The sequence below is a fragment of the Hemibagrus wyckioides genome, linkage group LG15, assembly GCF_019097595.1.
Source record: "Hemibagrus wyckioides isolate EC202008001 linkage group LG15, SWU_Hwy_1.0, whole genome shotgun sequence".
NCBI lineage: Eukaryota > Metazoa > Chordata > Actinopteri > Siluriformes > Bagridae > Hemibagrus > Hemibagrus wyckioides.
In genome coordinates this window covers 8,442,484-8,455,662 of record NC_080724.1, presented here as the reverse complement: position 1 = coordinate 8,455,662, position 13,179 = coordinate 8,442,484, and the positions used below count along the sequence as shown (strand labels likewise).

The 13,179-nt window shown below is 35.6% G+C and overlaps 1 protein-coding gene across 6 annotated transcripts in view; it reads left to right on the top strand.

Moving 5' to 3' along the window:
• The first annotated feature begins 425 nt into the window (after positions 1–425).
• Positions 426–13,179, top strand: part of LOC131366250 (sushi, von Willebrand factor type A, EGF and pentraxin domain-containing protein 1-like) — a 61,216-nt gene continuing 48,462 nt past the window's right edge. For 4 of the 6 annotated variants that reach the window (XM_058410540.1, XM_058410538.1, XM_058410543.1 and 1 more), the window contains exons 1-14: positions 426–578; positions 1,436–1,577; positions 1,708–1,896; positions 2,088–2,187; positions 2,481–2,554; positions 4,159–4,338; positions 4,521–4,697; positions 4,852–5,028; positions 5,624–5,794; positions 6,238–6,414; positions 8,429–8,605; positions 9,201–9,371; positions 12,027–12,203; positions 12,507–12,677. In XM_058410540.1, coding sequence (XP_058266523.1) covers positions 1,520–1,577; positions 1,708–1,896; positions 2,088–2,187; positions 2,481–2,554; positions 4,159–4,338; positions 4,521–4,697; positions 4,852–5,028; positions 5,624–5,794; positions 6,238–6,414; positions 8,429–8,605; positions 9,201–9,371; positions 12,027–12,203; positions 12,507–12,677 — 1,999 coding nt within the window. In that variant the 5' untranslated portion in view covers positions 426–578; positions 1,436–1,519. Of the gene's footprint in view, positions 584–1,435; positions 1,578–1,707; positions 1,897–2,087; positions 2,188–2,480; positions 2,555–4,158; positions 4,339–4,520; positions 4,698–4,851; positions 5,029–5,623; positions 5,795–6,237; positions 6,415–8,428; positions 8,606–9,200; positions 9,372–12,026; positions 12,204–12,506; positions 12,678–13,179 lie in introns of all 6 variants that reach the window. The other 2 variants (XM_058410539.1, XM_058410541.1) reach the window with 2 other exon arrangements.

The window sequence follows — 13,179 nt, the reverse complement described above, 5'->3', positions numbered from 1 at the left end:
GAGGTATTAAACTGCAGCATTAGTCAGGTCAAGAAGATTTTATTGCCATTTCGACTATATATAGCTGATGCAGAACATGAAACAAGGCTCCTCCGGGTTCATGGTGCATGAACGCCACCGCAAAGTCGTAATTACGAGTTTCCTGGGAAGTACATATTTACGAGTTGGGAAGTCGTATTTACGTTCAAGTCACTTTGGTAAGAGCAAGATCTCTTAATCTCTTTAAGCACATTTAAAAAATAAAGTTTTTTTTAACTCTGCTTTTAGAAAATAATAAATAATGCACATCACATGGGTTGTTGTTTTCAATCAATTTATAAATCCTCTCGTGTAGGTGTTTTTTTTTTTTGTTTGTTTACATAGCAACCAGTCCTAGTTAAATATTTATACCTCGTGGTTCGTTTACAAACAAAAAAGAGCAGAAATGTTTTCTTTTATTCTAAGAGTTGAACTTTGCATTTGGTCGCACCAACAACCCCCCGTTTTCCAGAAGGGGCGGAGCCACGTAGCCCTTGCTTTTATATCCGAGAGGTGAGAAACGGAGGCAGTGTAATTACAGGAGGAGGCAGCGGATAAGGGTGAGGTATTTATACTATTTAAATTAGCGCTAAAATGTCTAGTGAGATTGAGTTTACAGTTAGTCGTAACATTAAATAAAATATATATCTTCGAAGTATTTAATGTATTTATTAGGAAATAACCCTAGAGCTTTTTTGGGGGGTAGTTTGTGCACACAGAATATCTTGCATTCCAACTCTACTTTAAACCCATTCAAGACAAGTCAGTGCAATGCACTCTCTTCTACTGTAGCAGAAAAAAGTTTTATATTTATGGATTAATATTTATGGAATCCATATTCGTGATGAAAAATCGATCATCTTAAAAGTGATTTTAAAAGAAGGATTTTTTTTGGTTGGTTGATGGCAATGGTTTAATCCACAAAGTTATTTCCCTGGGGCAGGCAACATTATAAAAACAGACAGCTTATTGAGCTCAGAAGGAATTAAGAGGCCTCTGGGATCTAAATCAACACAGGAGCAAGAACAAAACACACAAGAAAAACATTTGTGTTGTTTCTGCTTGTTCTTGTCAACTCAGATCAGTCTTTAACAACTCTTTGCTTCAAATAATAGTCCCTGCAAAACAAACCTATCCTTTTATCCTCATCTCCTTCTTTGTTTTCTTCTTCATTGCTGTTGTTGATATTATCTTGTAATTATTATGATTTTGTCTTCTATGTAATCTGGTATATATTTACAGTCTGGGTCGCTTCAAAAGTATCTCCTTCCTAATCCTCCACCTCCTCTTCATTCTCTTCCTACTCCTCCTCCTGCTCTACCTTCTTCTTCTTCTTCTACTTCATTGCTTATTGATATTTTCTCATGTTATTTACCCTGTAAATGTAACTTATTTAGCACATATATTTTATTTCCAGGTAACGTTCTTGGACAGTCATGATCTAGGACTGAGCAACTCCAAGACCCTTGCTGGAGTTACAGTTGCATAGTTACAGCTGAAGATGTTGCGCTACATGATCATCTTCTTTACACTTCTTATGCAGGCTCTAAATGTCCGAGGTGAGCTCTCGGAGAAAGCATTTCCATCAGTTTTATTCTGTGTCTATTGTAATACAAGGACAGGGTTAAGAATTTGGAATCAGGGTTAAAAAAATTAAGCACTAATATGTCTGATTTGTTTTTCGTTCAGCCCAGTGTGAAATGCCTCCTGTTGGAGAAAACAAGATTATGATTGATATTCCAGACCAACAGACTTTTCCTGAAGGCTCCACTGTAAAGTTCAAATGTTCCACCGGTTATATTCCAGTAAGATCAACGGCTTCCAGGTCAATCACCTGCAATGGAAACCAGTGGAGCAAACTCCAACTTCAGTGTAAAAGTAATTATTCTATAAACATATTTTTAGATTAAGCTTTAATTTGTCATATTTGTATTCCGTACTTTGGATTAGCGGTGGTTGACATGGCAAAAATATCATATCACGATTCTCTTTTTTAAACGTGTGTTTCTATGTTCTGAGCAAAAGGAGAAGAAAATGTCTGTTTTTATGGCATGTGTATTTTTATCCAGAAAAATCCTGTGGAAATCCTGGTGAGGTTCTCAATGGAAAGTATTTATTTTCAGAAGGCATTCTGTATGGCGCAACAATCACAGCGCAGTGTAATGAAGGGTAAGCAATTGTCCATATTGGCTTTTGTGCACACATGCATGTGCTTGTCTGTGCATAAACACCACATGTAGTGTAACTGTGTACAAATTCCACAACTAGTTAATCCAAAGTTTTGACACATTAGATTGTATAATTATAAATATTGTGCTGTGTATAAAGGCTTATGGTAAATAGTTCATTCCTATGTATAAATTGATTTCAGAATCAAATGTCATACACTTCTGTACCAAAGTAATGATAATGGTGAACATTTGAATTTGGAAAGCATATTTTAAAGAAATACCTGTTTACAGTTATCTGCTTGTTGGACACTCAACGAGAAATTGCAGAGAAAGTGGTTGGGATGAGAGATCTCCTGTATGTGAAGGTAATAATATTTATTATTATATAAATCAAATCAAGTCAAATTTTATTTGTCACATACATAATCGTGCATAGTGCATGACTGTTTTGACCCTTGAAAAAGGAAAAAAGGAAAGGAATAAGGACAGAAAAAAAAGATAAAAATTATGAAATATAAAATATAAAAATACGAATTATACGAAAAATATAAAATATAAAAACAACAAGTTCACAGTAGGTAAAAATAAAATAGAATAAAAATAGAATAAAATATAATAAACATAAATAAAGTAAGGCAGGGTATATATGTATATAGAATATGTATATAAAATACAATATATATAGGAAGTGTAAAATGTAACAACTGTGTTATGCAAAATTATATAAAGTGAATAGTGTGTAGTGTGCAATAGTGTCCAAGGTGCAGACAGCAGCAGTACGGGGTGGTCACGAAGTGGAATAAGGTGATGAGGTGATGAGAGCAGTGGTATTGTCCATCTATTAAAGTGCAGATGTGCATAAGTCCTCTTTGTGTGTAAACGGGAGCAGACTGTGCAACATGTATGTTTATGTTTTTGTATGCGCAGTCCTGAAATGTGCAAATGTGCAGATGTACATTATATACAATACAATGTATTATAATTTATCATAAAATGGTACATTTTTCATCTTTAAACATGGTTTTGTGTTATCCAAGACTTGTTTAGTCAGCATTCACTGATCACATAGATGGTCATTTAACTTGATTTTAATTACCTCGATCTCACTGTCTCACTGATAATCCAGTGAACTATGGATTACATCATAGTGAACTATGATGACTGCAGCGGCCATTCAACCTAAGCTCTTTCAGTAACACTATTAGTCTCTTTATTTACAGTTAGTAAGTTACATAGTTAGTACAGAGACTGCATTAGAGACAGTGTCACTGAGGAAGAGCTGGAGGTAGCAGAGCTGAAGATGTTGAGGTTCTCTTTGGGAGTGACAAGGTTGGACAGGATTAGGAACGAGTACATCAGAGGGACAGCTCATGATGGACGTTTGGGGGATGAAGTTAGGGAGGCCAGATTAAGATGGCTTGGACATGTTCAGAGGAGGGAGAGTGAGTATATTGGTGGGAGAATGTTGGACATGGAGCTGCCAGGCAGGAGGCAAAGAGGAAGGCCAAAGAGGAGGTATGTGGATGTAATAAATGAAGATATGAAGCTAGTGGCTGTAAGTGTTGAGGATGCAGAAGATAGGGATAGGTGGAGAGAGATCATTTGCTGTGGCGACCCCTGAAGGAAAAAGCCGAAAGAAGAAGAAGAAGAAAGAAAATGAACGATGATTTGGTGGTGGTTTTTAAGAAATGCTCTTAACATTTAACAAATATACTTTTAGTCAGTATTTCAGAGTATGTAGCATGCTATTCATTCATTCATTCCTTCATTCATTGTTGCTTATAAAAATTCTTTAAAAATAAAAGAGGCAGAAAAAAGTGTCTACACCATCCTGTTAAAACTGCAGGTTGATGTGATGTAAAAAACAATCTTTGTTCAACTTTGTCTAAAGACAGAGAGAAGACCTTCAGTATTATTCTAGAATTTAAAAAAAATGTCTAAATTGTTTTTTTGTTATTTTTTGTATCAGTGGTGAAGTGTCTACCACCTCCCAGTATAATAGATGGAGAATTTGAACCAGTGGAGGAATCCTATGCCTATGGAGAAGGAGTCCTTTACTCTTGTAAGAGAGGTCTTGATCTTTTTGGATCTTCGCTAGTAACATGTTCCAATAATGGAAATTTTCAGCCTGCTCCTCCTCGGTGTCTTTGTGAGTTTCACCACTCAATTCACTTTTAAACATATTTTATTAAAAATAAAAACAAAAATCTAGCTTTTACATTTTTTTATTCTTGATCATTGTGATTGTGTTCATTCTACATTTTATTTTTAGCACAAACAGGTACAAGGAATAAAAGATTCTGCCATTCTTTTCTCATTGTTTTCATACAGCTGTGACTTGTGAGAAACCTGAAATCCAAAAAGCATTTAGAATCGAAGGAAAATCGCCACCTTATAAATACAGAGACTTTGTCCGCCTCCAGTGTATTAAAGGCTACAAAATGGATGGGTCTGATACCCTGATTTGTACAGAAGATGGGTGGGATCCACCTTCTACTCAGTGCACTAGTACTAATAACAAATATTTCTGAATAATATACCAAATTATATATTCATTTTATCAATTCAATATAAGGTTTTTCTTGTTAGTTCGAGATAAAAAAGGGCACAGTTTTTCAAAAATATTATTACAAATATATCATTTTCACTCTTTCTTCCTCAGTTGTGACCTGTTTTCCACCTCGTGGTATAAGCAATGGACAATTCTACCCTCAGGAGGAGATATATGAGTATGAAGACACAGTCACATACACATGTAATGAAGGATTTAGACTTAGAGGCTTTCCAAGAAAATCATGTACAGAACATGGAACATTTCAACCTTCTCCTGAGTGTCAGGGTAAGTCCTTGAGAAAAAATCCTAATAATGTTTTCAGTTGTGATTCTATTAATGTTTAATACAAGGATGTTTATATTGTTTCTTGATTTTTGTTTTTGTTCAGTCATCATCAGTTTGACCCTATTTGGCTTAGCAGTATGGTTGATGATTTTGAGTCATGTTGAAATCCAGCTGAAAAATTGTTTCAGTTCCTTTTAGTGGTTACAGGGTCAAAGATTTTGTTGTTTTATGGTTTAAAGAAAGTTTTTTTTTCATCCAGGGATGAGTCAGTGGTTCTCAGTAGGGGAAAGAATACAAAACATGAATTTTAGTAAAATACTGCTACTGTAGTAGAGATTCTAAAAGGTCTTAATGATGAAACAGGATTTTAAGGAGTCTAGCAGTCAGAAAATATAGGAAAGTTACTCTGTCTTTGAACTAAAGTGCATGTAAGGACAAAGTCTCATCAAAGTCTTGTTTTGTTTAAGCCGTTCTATTGCAACTTTGGAGCTATGCTTAGAATTACTGTCATAATAGTTGAGACCAAGTTTTAATGTTTTGGCTAATGTCAAAATTGTGGTGTTGCTTCAATATATCTATGCTCTTTTTTATGCAGAGATCACCTGTGATCCACGAGCCATCCGAAACGTTATTGTTGAAAGGTCATCATTGTACAAATACAATACATCAATCAAAATCACGTGTGAAAAAGGCTACAAAACAGTGGGGTCTGATCAACTGACTTGTGGGGAAACTGGATGGCGTCCAAATTCCACACCGTGCACTGGTAAAAAATTATCAATGGCTTTGAACATTTTAGAAAATTGTTTTGTTTTTTAATATTTTGAAGCTATGGTTCATTAGCTGAGGTAGGTTCCCAATTTGCATTAAAGTTCAGTTCTTTTTTTCTGTTAAAAATGCAGAAATATAAATAGATAAAATTTAAAAAAGGATTTTAAAGTGATTTTTTGAGGTCAAAGTATTAAAAGAATAGAAACATTATTTCATGCTACATGTTTTTTAAAATAGGTTTTTGTTACATTTTTAACATTTTTCAGAGAATTGTCCCAGGGAATAGAGAGTGTAATTTCCTATTATGAAGTGCATTAGCTGTATTAGTTATTGTGGACTGAGGGTTTTATTTAATTCTGGAAAGCAACTCAAGCTTGTTCTACCACTAAGTTCATATATATTTATGTATATATATAATTTTCACTCTTTCTTCCTCAGTTGTGACCTGCTCTCCACCTCTTGTTATAAGCAATGGACAATTCAGACCTCAGAAGATGTTATATAAGTATGAAGACAGAGTCACATACACATGTACTGAAGGATATAGAATTAAAGCCTCTGCAACAATATCATGTACAGAACATGGAACATTTCAACCTTCTCCTGAGTGTCAGAGTAAGTCCTTGAGAAAAATCCCAATAATGTTTTCAGCTGTGATTCTATTAATGTTTAATACAAGGATGTTTATATTGTTTCTTGATTTTTGTTTTTGTTCAGTCATCATCAGTTTGACCTTATTTGGCTTTGCATTATGGTTGATGATTTGCATTTTGAGTTATGCTGAAATAAGAACAAAAATCCTGCTTTTACATTTTTATTCTTTATCATCTGGATTGTGTTAATTCTAACTTTTATTTTTAGCGCAAACAGGTACAAGGAATAAAACAGTCTGTCATTCTTTTGTAATTGTTTTTATACATTTGAGACCTGTGAGAGACCTGAAATCCTAAATGCAGTTAGAATTGAAAGAAAATCGCCAGCTTATAAATATAACTGTTTTGCTCGCTTTTTTTTTTATTTAATTTTATTTTTTGGACATTTGTCACACTTAAAAGATTTAGATCATAAAACACATTTTAATATTACACAAAGATAATGCAAGTAAATACAAAATGCCTTTTTTTAAATGATCATTTCATTTATTAAGGCACAAAAAAGCTGTCCAAACCTATCTAGCCCTACGTGAAAAATTAACTGCCCCCTCCTGTTAAATCATGAAATAACTGTGATTAACCACATTATTTTAGAAAGCTGAGTTAAATTTCACTAGACGCACCCAGGCCTGATTACTGCCAGACCTGTTGAATCAAGGAATCACTTAAATAGTACCTGTCTGACAAAGTGAAGCATGCTTTAAGAGCAACACATCATGCTGTGATCTAAAGAAATTCAAGAACAGAGGACAAACAAAATAGTTGGTATGTATCAGTCTGGAAAGGGATATAAAGCCATTTCTAAGGCTTTGGGACTCCAGTGAACCACGGTCAGAGCCATTATCCACAAGTGGAGAAAACTTGGAACACTGGTGAACCTTTCCAGGAATGGCCGGCCTACCAAAATTACTCCAAGAGCACAACAACAACTCGGAGGAGGTCATAAAAGAACCCAGAACAACATCTAAAGAATTGCAGGACTTACTTGCCTCAATTAAGGTCAGTGTTCATGATTCAACAATAAGAGAGAGACTGGGCAAAAACGGCATCCATGGGAGAGTTCCAAGGCAAGAGCCATTGCTGACCAAAAAGAACACAAAGGCTCGTCTCACATTTGCCAAAAAATATCTTGATTATCTCCAAGACTTTTGGGCAAATATTCTGTGGACTGATGAGACAAAAGTTTAACATTTGGAAGGTGTCTATCCCATTACATCTGGCAAGAAACCAACACAGAATTTCATAAAAAGAACATCATACCAACAGTCAAACATGGTGGTGGTAGTGTGATGGTCTGGGGCTGCTTTGCAGCTTCAGAACCTGGACGACTTGCCATAATTGATGGAACCGTGAATTCTTCATTCTATCAGAAAATCCTGAAGGAGAATGTCTGGCCGTCAGTTTGTGAGCTCAAGCTCAAGCACACTGGGGTTATGCAGCAGGACAATGATCCCAAACATACCAGCAAGTCCCCCTCCGAAAGGCTCAAGAAAATCAAAATTAAGGTTTTGTAGTGGCCAAGTCAAAGTCAGGACTTAAATCCGATTGAGATGCTGTGGCATGTCCATTCATGCTCGAAAACCCTCTAATGTGGCAGAATTAAAACAATTCTGCAAAGAAGAGTGGGCCAAAATTCCACCACAGTGATGCAAAAGACTCATTGCCAGTTTTCGCAAACGCTTGATTCCAGTAGTTACTGCAAAGGGTGGCACAAGCAGTTATTAGATTTAGGGGGCAATTACTTTTTCACGTAGTGCCAGGTAGGTTTGGACATCTTTTTTTCCCTTTATAAATGAAATAATCATTTAAAAACTGCATTTTGTATTTACTTGCATTATCTTTGTGTAATATTAAAATTTGTTTGATGATCTTAAACTTTTATAATGTGACAAATATGCAAGAAATTAAAAAAAATAGGAAGGGGCAAAAACCTTTTCACAGCACTGTATGTAAAATTTTCACTCTTTCTTCCTCAGTTGTGACCTGTTTTCCACCTCGTGGTATAAGCAATGGACAATTCTACCCTCAGGAGGAGATATATGAGTATGGAGACACAGTCACATACACATGTAATGAAGGATATAGAATTAAAGCCTCTGCAACAATATCATGTACAGAACATGGAACATTTCAACGTTCTCCTTGGTGTCAGGGTAAGTCCTTGAGAAAAAATCCTAATAATGTTTTCAGTTGTGATTCTATTAATGTTTAATACAAGGATGTTTATATTGTTTCTTGATTTTTGTTTTTGTTCAGTCATCATCAGTTTGACCCTATTTGGCTTAGCAGTATGGTTGATGATTTTGAGTCATGTTGAAATCCAGCTGAAAAATTGTTTCAGTTCCTTTTAGTGGTTACAGGGTCAAAGATTTTGTTGTTTTATGGTTTAAAGAAAGTTTTTTTTTCATCCAGGGATGAGTCAGTGGTTCTCAGTAGGGGAAAGAATACAAAACATGAATTTTAGTAAAATACTGCTACTGTAGTAGAGATTCTAAAAGGTCTTAATGATGAAACAGGATTTTAAGGAGTCTAGCAGTCAGAAAATATAGGAAAGTTACTCTGTCTTTGAACTAAAGTGCATGTAAGGACAAAGTCTCATCAAAGTCTTGTTTTGTTTAAGCCGTTCTATTGCAACTTTGGAGCTATGCTTAGAATTACTGTCATAATAGTTGAGACCAAGTTTTAATGTTTTGGCTAATGTCAAAATTGTGGTGTTGCTTCAATATATCTATGCTCTTTTTTATGCAGAGATCACCTGTGATCCACGAGCCATCCGAAACGTTATTGTTGAAAGGTCATCATTGTACAAATACAATACATCAATCAAAATCACGTGTGAAAAAGGCTACAAAACAGTGGGGTCTGATCAACTGACTTGTGGGGAAAATGGATGGCGTCCAAATTCCACACCGTGCACTGGTAAAAAATTATCAATGGCTTTGAACATTTTAGAAAATTGTTTTGTTTTTTAATATTTTGAAGCTATGGTTCATTAGCTGAGGTAGGTTCCCAATTTGCATTAAAGTTCAGTTCTTTTTTTCTGTTAAAAATGCAGAAATATAAATAGATAAAATTTAAAAAAGGATTTTAAAGTGATTTTTTGAGGTCAAAGTATTAAAAGAATAGAAACATTATTTCAATTCAATTCAATTTTATTTGTATAGCGCTTTTAACAAAGAGCATTGTCTTAAAGCAGCTTTACATGAGAAACAACATGATTAGCTGTATTAGTTATTTTGGTTTTATTTAATTTTATTTTGGTTTTATTTAATTCTGGAAAGCAACTCAAGCTTGTTCTACCACTCAGTTTATATGTATATATGGACAATTCAAACCTCAGAATAAGTTATGTGTAATGTCCGGGACCCCTGCCCTATGCGGGGCTCGAACCCGGACGCCCGTGGTGTGCATGCACACGCCAGCACATGGTGGAATGAGACCCATGTGCAGGATTCAGCGAAGCACTGCTTTTATTACATTTAAGACACGACATAGGGAAACAAACGTAACACAAGACATGGCGTGGTTAACAAAACAAAACGAGAACAAAACCTAGGTCTTAACTTGGGCATGGAACTTAACAAACAAAACCCAGACAAAAACCACGGTACAGGTAACAATCATGGACAAGGACACAAACACAAGGATCCCTATTTATAGGGGTAAACATTAGGGCTTATGGGATACAGGTGACACAATCAGGATTAGAACAATGGGAAGGGCGTAACACAAAAGACACACAAAAAAGCAGGCTTCCAAGGTTCACCTGCCAGCGCCCTCCCCAGGCCCGGCAGGGAACTGTCCAGCTGTTCCTGACAATATGAGTATAGAGACACAGTCAAATACACATGTAATAAACAATTTAGAATTGAAGGCCCTGCAATAATATCATGTACTGAAAATGGAATATTTCAACCTTCTCCTCCTGAATGTCAGGGTAAGTCCTTGAGAAAAAATCCCAATAATGTTTTCAGTTGTGATTCTATTAATGTTTAATACAAGGATCTTTTATATTGTTTCTTGATTTTTTTTTTTTTGTCATCAGTTTGACCTTATTTGGTTGTGCAGTACGGTTAATGACTTGCATTTTGAGTCATGTTGAAATCCAATTGAAAAATATTTCAGTTGCTAGATGTTCCAGTTGAGACACTTTTTAATGTTTGATCTTGTATGGAAGCCCTACTAAACGTTTCTGCTAAATAAATAAAATTAAATGTAATTTGCAATATTAATAGCATGGCACTTGGCCCTATGTGAAAAATTAATTGCCCCCTCCTGTTAAATCATGAAATAACTGTGATTAACCACATTATTTTAGAAAGCTGAGTTAAATTTCACTAGACGCACCCAGGCCTGATTACTGCCAGACCTGTTGAATCAAGGAATCACTTAAATAGTACCTGTCTGACAAAGTGAAGTATGCTTTAAGAGCAACACATCATGCTGCGATCTAAAGAAATTCAAGAACAGAGGACAAACAAAATAGTTGGTATGTATCAGTCTGGAAAGGGATATAAAGCCATTTCTAAGGCTTTGGGACTCCAGTGAACCACGGTCAGAGCCATTATCCACAAGTGGAGAAAACTTGGAACACTGGTGAACCTTTCCAGGAATGGCCGGCCTACCAAAATTACTCCAAGAGCACAACAACAACTCGGAGGAGGTCATAAAAGAACCCAGAACAACATCTAAAGAATTGCAGGACTTACTTGCCTCAATTAAGGTCAGTGTTCATGATTCAACAATAAGAGAGAGACTGGGCAAAAATGGCATCCATGGGAGAGTTCCAAGGCAAGAGCCATTGCTGACCAAAAAGAACACAAAGGCTCGTCTCACATTTGCCAAAAAATATCTTGATTATCTCCAAGACTTTTGGGCAAATATTCTGTGGACTGATGAGACAAAAGTTTAACATTTTGGAAGGTGTCTATCCCATTACATCTGGCATGAAACCAACACAGAATTTCATAAAAAGAACATCATACCAACAGTCAAACATGGTGGTGGTAGTGTGATGGTCTGGGGCTGCTTTGCAGCTTCAGAACCTGGACGACTTGCCATAATTGATGGAACCGTGAATTCTTCATTCTATCAGAAAATCCTGAAGGAGAATGTCTGGCCGTCAGTTTGTGAGCTCAAGCTCAAGCACACTGGGGTTATGCAGCAGGACAATGATCCCAAACATACCAGCAAATCTCCCTCCGAATGGCTCAAGAAAATCAAAATTAAGGTTTTGTAGTGGCCAAGTCAAAGTCAGGACTTAAATCCGATTGAGATGCTGTGGCATGTCCATTCATACTCAAAGGGTGGCACAAGCAGTTATTAGATTTAGGGGCAATTACTTTTTCACGTAGTGCCAGGTAGGTTTGGACAGCTTTTTTTCCCTTTATAAATGAAATAATCATTTAAAAACTGCATTTTGTATTTACTTGCATTATCTTTGTGTAATATTAAAATGTGTTTGATGATCTGAATCTTTTAAATGTGACAAATATGCAAAAAAAAAAAAAAATAGGAAGGGGCAAAAACCTTTTCACAGCACTGTATGTACAATTTTCACTCTTTCTTCCTCAGTTGTGACCTGTTTTCCACCTCGTGGTATAAGGAATGGACAATTCTACCCTCAGGAGGAGATATATGAGTATGAAGACACAGTCACATACACATGTAATGAAGGATATAGAATTAAAGCCTCTGCAACAATATCATGTACAGAACATGGAACATTTCAACGTTCTCCTTGGTGTCAGGGTAAGTCCTTGAGAAAAAATCCTAATAATGTTTTCAGTTGTGATTCTATTAATGTTTAATACAAGGATGTTTATATTGTTTCTTGATTTTTGTTTTTGTTCAGTCATCATCAGTTTGACCCTATTTGGCTTTGCAGTATGGTTGATGATTTTGAGTCATGTTGAAATCCAGCTGAAAAATTGTTTCAGTTCCTTTTAGTGGTTACAGGGTCAAAGATTTTGTTGTTTTATGTTTTATATTATGTTTTGTCTAATGTCAAAACTGTGGTGTTGCTTCAATATATCTATGCTCTTTTTTATGCAGAGATCACCTGTGATCCACGAGCCATCCGAAACGTTATTGTTGAAAGGTCATCATTGTACAAATACAATACATCAATCAAAATCACGTGTGAAAAAGGCTACAAAACAGTGGGGTCTGATCAACTGACTTGTGGGGAAAATGGATGGCGTCCAAATTCCACACCGTGCACTGGTAAAAAATTATCAATGGCTTTGAACATTTTAGAAAATTGTTTTGTTTTTTAATATTTTGAAGCTATGGTTCATTAGCTGAGGTAGGTTCCCAATTTGCATTAAAGTTCAGTTCTTTTTTTCTGTTAAAAATGCAGAAATATAAATAGATAAAATTTAAAAAAGGATTTTAAAGTGATTTTTTGAGGTCAAAGTATTAAAAGAATAGAAACATTATTTCAATTCAATTCAATTTTATTTGTATAGCGCTTTTAACAAAGAGCATTGTCTTAAAGCAGCTTTACATGAGAAACAACATGATTAGCTGTATTAGTTATTTTGGTTTTATTTAATTTTATTTTGGTTTTATTTAATTCTGGAAAGCAACTCAAGCTTGTTCTACCACTCAGTTTATATGTATATATGGACAATTCAAACCTCAGAATAAGTTATGTGTAATGTCCGGGACCCCTGCCCTATGCGGGGCTCGAACCCGGACGCCCGTGGTGTGCATGCACACGCCA